The following is a 6,986-nucleotide window of genomic DNA, read 5'->3' on the forward strand; positions in this document are numbered from 1 at the left end:
ATCTGATAGTAAAAGCAGCAGCAGCGTGCTGGCCAGCAAGCCAGAATAGGTCTCCAAATGGACATTGGAAATGCCAAGTCTGCTGTAGGGTATGTTGGTATGTTATAGTATATGTCACTCATCCCAGACAATTCACAGACTGACTGTAAGTCTGCAATAGATGAGAATTCAGTATTTGTATATCATGCATTAAAAAAGGCAGGGGAAGGCTTATCATCTATAAATAACATGATTTGATTCATGAAGCAAAAATGTTTGTGATCTATAAATAAGATAATTTCATTCACTAGAGCCATTGCAATACAATTTTACAACATGATTGAGAGCCTTTTTTTATTGATCACTTCAAATCAATTGTGTTACTACATACAAATTGGTACAAAACATCACCCAATCACATTTATGACTCTCCTACATCAGTACACATGAAATAGTTATTATGTATCATCGCATATTTGTTTAATCAAGCTAATATTTCATCTGCCTCATTGGAGTGATAATGTGATAGGAACAAACTCAAACTATTGAAAATGATCAACCTATTCATTTCTGACGAAAGAGCTAGCTGAGGGCTTTAGACTTTTTTTGAAGCACACAAAGATTCGTTCTATTTTCTAAACATTAGTTTTTGCAGAAAGAAAAGAAAATCTCCACTTTAGGCAAAAACATCTTTTGGCACCACAGAATTCACTTACAAGTTTCAACTTTCTGTTCTTGAGAAGAGCTAGTAGAATTGGCTACAGAAGTCACTTTGCTTCCATGGGCTTTTTGCATTCTCTGCTTCATTTGCCTTTCTAAGGACTCAGTGTAGAAGATCTTGCTCTCTCCAAGTCAGACAATCATCCCAAAATCCTGAGGAAATGGACTTCTCTGGCTGTGCTTTAGTGAAGAAAGAAAATGCAACTGAATACCACCACAGGGAAACAGAGTTCAACAGTTCCTCAAATTTGGATGATGCTTCTTTGTACTATTTGCTGGAGGAATGGGCTCTCAACCCATCAGGCACAAACATGAAGATGTTTTTAATCCCTCCAGTTGTCTGCCTCGTGGCAGGTGTCCTCATCATTCCTACCATCTTGTTTGTGATCTTCTCTACATTTAGCATCCGTCAGGAAACAAGGTACCTGCTGCTGGGAAATGCTCTGCTTTCTGATCTGATATACCTGTTGTTCTACACGCTGTCAGCTGCTCTCAATGCAGCACATGTACATCTCCCAAAGGAAGCTTGTGTCCTCCTATTATTTTTGCTGGCAGTGGCTTACTGTGGAGGATTGTTCACAGCTGCTGCAATAGTCTTGGACACATACATAGCAATTTTGTTTCCTTTGCGCTACATTGCTATCTTGCCTCCTTCACGAACTAAAAAAATTATTGTATTACTATGGATGTGTTCTGGGGCTTTCCCTGGGATTTTCTTCTTGGTGCTATCAAGCACTCACAGCTTTGTACCCTGTGTTCTGGAAATGTGCTCGGTTCCAGTAATACTAATATTAACTCTGAATGGGACTGATGCTGTGAAACTCTGTTTCTGGCTTTCTACCACACTTATCTTTCTCTGCCTGTCTCTAATATTTTGTTGCTATGCTGTTTTGTATTTTAAAACCAAACAATCGGGTATATGGGAAAGCATCTGCTCCAGAGCCAGTGTAACATTTTTAATGCACAACACTGTGTTATTTTTTTACTTCTTTCCACTCTTGGCCCTTTTTGTAGAATCATTCTTGTGCATTAATGTTGTCATCAGACTGCAGACAGGAATCTGGGTCTCCCTGACAGTCTGCAATGTCCTGATGATTCTGCCTAAAGTTTTGTTCCCTTTTCTGTATGGGCTTCGATACAGAGAGATCTCAGCATCTCTCAAATCCATTGTCAGAAGGAAGCATCTTCGCCCGGTGTCACCTACTCCATCACCATCCTGACCCAACGCAGAGCACAGCCACAGCAGAGGAGTTGTCCTTACCTTGTTAGCATGCAAGCCTGATGGAAATCACTCAGCTTCTGAAGAAGTGATCTGAAGAAGAACTCTGTCTCCTGGGTGCCAGAAGGCCACAGATCTTTCATCACATCACAGCTGAGAATACAGCAAACGCTACCCTGGACGAAGTTCTAAGCTTCATTCTGATGCGGGAAGGCAGTATCTTTTGGAGGACATATTGAATCAAGATCATTTTCATCCACTTGTGGCAGATGCCCTTCTGGAAAACAGAAAATTAAAAATCGATGGTGCAAAGCAAAGGGGGTAACCACAGGTCTCTTGACAGCATCACCGACAGCAGAGAGGATCCTTAACCAAACGTGCTATGAACAGAACAGCTATTTCTTTCACTCACAGTGTATTCGTGCAAGGTTGGTAGCCAATGTCCTATTCTTTAAAACATACACTGAGAGGTGCCTCTGGAAACTGCTGTACTCAGTGAAATGCTGTGCTTCATCTTGTCCAGTGTGCTAGCGTTTTAGCTGCCTTACGGATTCTGTCTGCCAATCTGCAAAACACTGAATTTTTATAAAATCTCAGTCTGATGGGAAGTCATCTTTGATCAGTGTCTGTTGGGCAGCCTGGCACATGACGCTGTCAGGGCATAACAGAGATGGATGGGCTGCTCCGTGAGGGAAAATGAGCTGGGGGCAGTGGGTGGCAGTACCTCCCTGCAGGGTTCAGTCCCGCTGTGCCCGTGCCGAGTGAGCCGAGTGGGTGGGTGACTGTGGGGAGCCTAGGTCAGCCCAGAGCCCTGATTCCCTGCTGGGTCCGTACTGATGTGACCAGGCCAAGGCTGAGCCCAGCAGCTAGGGCAGCAGGGCAGGAGCAGCAAGGTGCGAGGCTGGGCACCGGTGTACCTATGGCATAGCTCAGACATGACCCGGGGAGAGAGACTAAGCATAAACACTGCTTCTGGGTCCCTGCTGAGGCATCTCCCAGTTCTGGCTCACAAAAATCTTCTCTAGCAGCCTGATCACAGGTTATAGCTGCACCGTATCGGAGCTGGTGTTGGGTACCTGCCACCAAACCCCTAGGAAGGTCAGGGAGAGGCTGCAGAGCCTGTTGATATACTCAGGGCCAAGAAAGATGGTATCTTGTAAGAGCCTTCTAGGTTTTCCAGATCAGCCACCTACCTATAGAAGATAAGTGAAACATATTTCTGATCTTTAAAGAACCCAAAATTTCATTAGACATAAACATCAGTGTGGGAAATTTAAATTGCAGTGCCATTCCTTGGACTTGAGAAAAGAGCTTTGGTATTTCTAAAGATAATATTTTTAGAATTTGTTACTTTTTATACAAAAATACATTGGACTTTAAAAAAAAAAGGCATTAGAAAATGGCCCTTGATTTCACTCTGTGCAGTATTTTCCTTGTGTGCAGAATCTCTCCACCTTCTGTTTGCTTAAAGCAATACACAGAAAGTGCTGAATGTGGCTTTTGGGTATTTCACCCTCATCTGAAGAATTCCACTAAGTGTGAGCCAGGAGGAGATCAGTGTCTGGTTGCACGAGATGTTTTTTGGCAGTGAAGCCTGTTTGAGAGTTCCTGCTGATCTCTTTCTCTGCACATTCCCAGACTGCTTATTACTCTCCTCACATTGCAGTGTCTGCTCTCTCTGGTTTGCTGATACAACTGCTTCTGGGGTTTCAGGTTAAAAATATCCCTCCAAAGAGAAGTGGTGGTGTTTTCATTTGAACTGAGATCATCCCAGCAATCTGGTTTATAGGATGTTCTGCGAACAGCTGTGTCAGCACAATTGAGGGGGGTAACAAATTCCAGTTCAGATCTGGGAATGAGCAGGGACATAACAGAGGCTTTGCTGCTAAGGGACACTTCTTGTGTAAGAGCATCTCTAAGGTAAAGTTGTTGGAAGTGAATAAACTGTAATATTGCATATTTTCTTTAACCATGGTTTTGTGCTTCCCCTATTTTGACCCAAAGGAGCATTAAATTCCTGAGTAATTGCTTTGTTTTCCAGAAAAAAACCAACATTTCTTCTCAATAGTCTTCAATAAAAAAATTAGGACCTAGAAGTTGCTTTTTACTGGCTGCTTTCATTTTTCTTCAAGATGAATGTACCATAGACATCCATCACACAAGCTATGTTTCTATAAAGACTTTATACTCAGCCTATAACAGGGCTCTTCCATAACACTAGGAAAGATGGGGAAAATGTCTGTATACTAGATCAGGTGCTTTCTGCTAAATCCCTTTAGCATGCAATATGATCAAGAATGGAAGAGGTACCCGTAACTCCCCAGGCTGTTCATATCCTGGGCCAAATCTTTATGCCAATGCCCATTGACAAAGATGCTGATAACTTACAGGTTGTTTTGTCCGTGCAAGGTTCTTTCAAGCTTTATTACCTGAAGTTTACCTGTATTGTAAATTTGCATGCTAAGTACTAAAGATAACTGTGTAAATAGTATAAAGTAAGGTAGTTCTATACACAGCCATAGGTGACTTTGAGTAGCTGCAGGTCAATAGTACTTGATCTTCCTGCTAACCTCTGTCAATTATGAAGTTAATCTCCAGGACAGACTTGGGTAGGATTATATTGCCAATTCTGTAACTCTTTCTTACATACACATCCCCTGGATATATTTAGAGACAACTAGAAGTTTGGTAACATAAAGAAGGACACTGAAAGATGGAGGAAGTGAATTGGTGATCGTGGCAAGTTTATCTATGTATGAAATCTGTATATAGTGATATCATAAGGACCAGGCAAACAAAACACTGCTTTGTAGAAGTAACCTTCTAAGAAAGATGAATAAAATAATCTTATTCATGTCCTGGAAATTGTTCCCTAAAATGGGTGTTTGCCTAGAAAAGATTTTAGTTGAACTGAGATTAGTTAAGTTGAATGGAATCCTAAACGGTCGTCTGCACTGTGAGTTGATGATATTTTATTAATCCACTTTAAGGTGGTTTAACATTAGATAGGTCAGCTTTGCTTAAGTGACTGCTTGTAGACAACTTCTTCACATGGAATATTACGGTGCTATTTGGTACAAAAGCAGTATGTTACAGCATGTGTAGAAGAAACACACCATACACCTGAACCATTGGCCTTTGGGGATTTCCCCAGTCTATCTGAATAGGACCAAAGCAGTCACCAGGGCAACATCACAAGCACTAGGTACCTATAATTCTTTTCATAAATATATTGAGTTTTGTCTTAAAGATTGTTAGGCTTCTTTATTTGCCAGAACCTCATGGCTGTAGTGATTAGCAACCTTGTAAGGATATCTCCACGTAAGCTCTGGAAATTCAAACTGAGACTTTACCAGAGCCCATGTATCAACCTCTCCCAGGTTACATAAGTGAACTTCTTGGATGTCACTGTGCCTGCCTAGCATTTTAATTTAAAGTGAAATGGAGAGCAGTTGACTTTAACATGTGATTTGGCAGCTGGGGGCAGTAATCCTTTAATGAATTGCAATAGCATGAATCACTAAAGGTATTCTAATTTGTAGCCTAAATATATTGCTGGTCAGTTTTCCCCCTCTTTTCTTGTGCCAACATTGTCACTTTGCTTACCACTGCTCTCTTCCCTCTCGGTTGGATTTACAGTGCAGTTGACTGCTGTCTGTAACCTGCAGACTGAAGGGAGTCAGACCTGCATTCCAGGGGTTGGGTCTGTGCCATACAGCACTGGAGAATTAAATAAATCTGCAGTTAGATCTGTGCCTCAAATGAGATCAGTTTCAGTGTCATGAGATGCGGAGAATCTCCAGGCAGGTAAACAAGCACACAGCTTTGGATTTGGGGTTTAGTTCATTTGCTACGATTTGAGTAATTATTCAGTAAAAATAATTAACCTCCTGTGGTTTTAGTGATTAATATTAGAGTGTCTACTCCTGCTCCATCAGTTGGCTGCGTCATTTTCTAAGGGACGTTTAATATAGTAATAGGTCAGAAGGAAACTGGCATTTGCCTGGTTGCACTCAAGGCAACCCCTGGACTGCATCCCAGCACTGGGGAACAGCACCGGCTGCCCCTGAGACAGGTCGCACAGCTCCCGCAGGCAGTCATCTGCTCTTTGCTTCACTAGTCGCTGGTTTTGTACACAGATACTGTACGTCCTTTGGACAGAAACTGTAATTGTGGCCATTCCCTGTGGGAGGTGGGTATGACAGATGAGAGCAAGCCTGTGATAGGAAAAGGAAATTACAAGTTTCCTTGCGACTTGATTTCTGTTGTCTCCTGTCTCCACTCCCACCTCACTGCTGGTAACTGGGGGCACAGCACTGCTAGTTCTTGCCATTTTTTCACAAGCCTCGTGATTTTTGGCGTCTTCCTAAAGCTACTGATCCTGAATGGTTTTGTTTTTCAATATGCTTCTAGTCCTTCAGAATGCAACATGAATCTGAAAGGTACGAAGAGCAGGGAGGCAAATAAAAACAACTCTTCATGAACTGCTATTAAAACAGCAGAATTTTTGAGAGACTCTCATGAGTTAGGAAAGGGAAAGGAGCCAAGCTGTGTTTCTGTTGTCTGCTGTTTGTCAGTGGGCGATGGTCTGGCTCGTGCTTGCCCAAAGTCTGCAGGTGTGGCTGGGGAACCACCACAGGAGAGACAAGAGGCTATTTTCTGTCTGTGATATGTAGAGTTAGGAATTTGTATTTGGAAGTTTATTTGGAGAACTTTTTTCCAACTCAGTGGATTATTTTTCTCAAGAGAAAAATTAGCAACCACCTCCTGAGGGCTACTAGTTTTTAGGATGATTCCCAGTAGGAAGAACTAGTCAGCTTCAACAGCCACTATCATTAGTTTTGGCAACAGGTGAAGATACAGAAACGCAGGTTCTCAGGGGGAAAGGGAAACCCTCCCCATTCATCCACCTTCTCTGTCCCTGTAGACCAGCCAGTACTGCTAGCCAAGTCAAAGGTGGTAACTGTTCTTCACAAAAACCTTTTGAAATAAAATACTCTTTTTAGAGGGCATTTCTTCATGCCCTCTGAAAAATAGAGTGGGATGGGACAGTCTGGGCCAGTATGGA

The 6,986-nt window shown here is 42.2% G+C and overlaps 1 protein-coding gene across 1 annotated transcript; it reads left to right on the top strand.

Moving 5' to 3' along the window:
• The first annotated feature begins 860 nt into the window (after positions 1 to 860).
• Positions 861 to 1,924, top strand: GPR148 (G protein-coupled receptor 148). The gene has a single exon (XM_052804906.1). It carries the CDS (start codon positions 861 to 863, stop codon positions 1,917 to 1,919), a length of 1,059 nt encoding a protein of 352 aa, XP_052660866.1. The 3' UTR covers positions 1,920 to 1,924.
• The last annotated feature ends 5,062 nt before the right edge of the window (positions 1,925 to 6,986 follow it).

This window comes from Harpia harpyja, chromosome 12 (assembly GCF_026419915.1).
Source record: "Harpia harpyja isolate bHarHar1 chromosome 12, bHarHar1 primary haplotype, whole genome shotgun sequence".
Lineage (NCBI taxonomy): Eukaryota > Metazoa > Chordata > Aves > Accipitriformes > Accipitridae > Harpia > Harpia harpyja.

What these genes read in the sequence shown, in the direction of transcription:
- GPR148 (XM_052804906.1), top strand. Translation starts at nt 861, where the DNA reads ATGGACTTCTCTGGCTGTGCTTTAGTGAAGAAAGAAAATGCAACTGAA.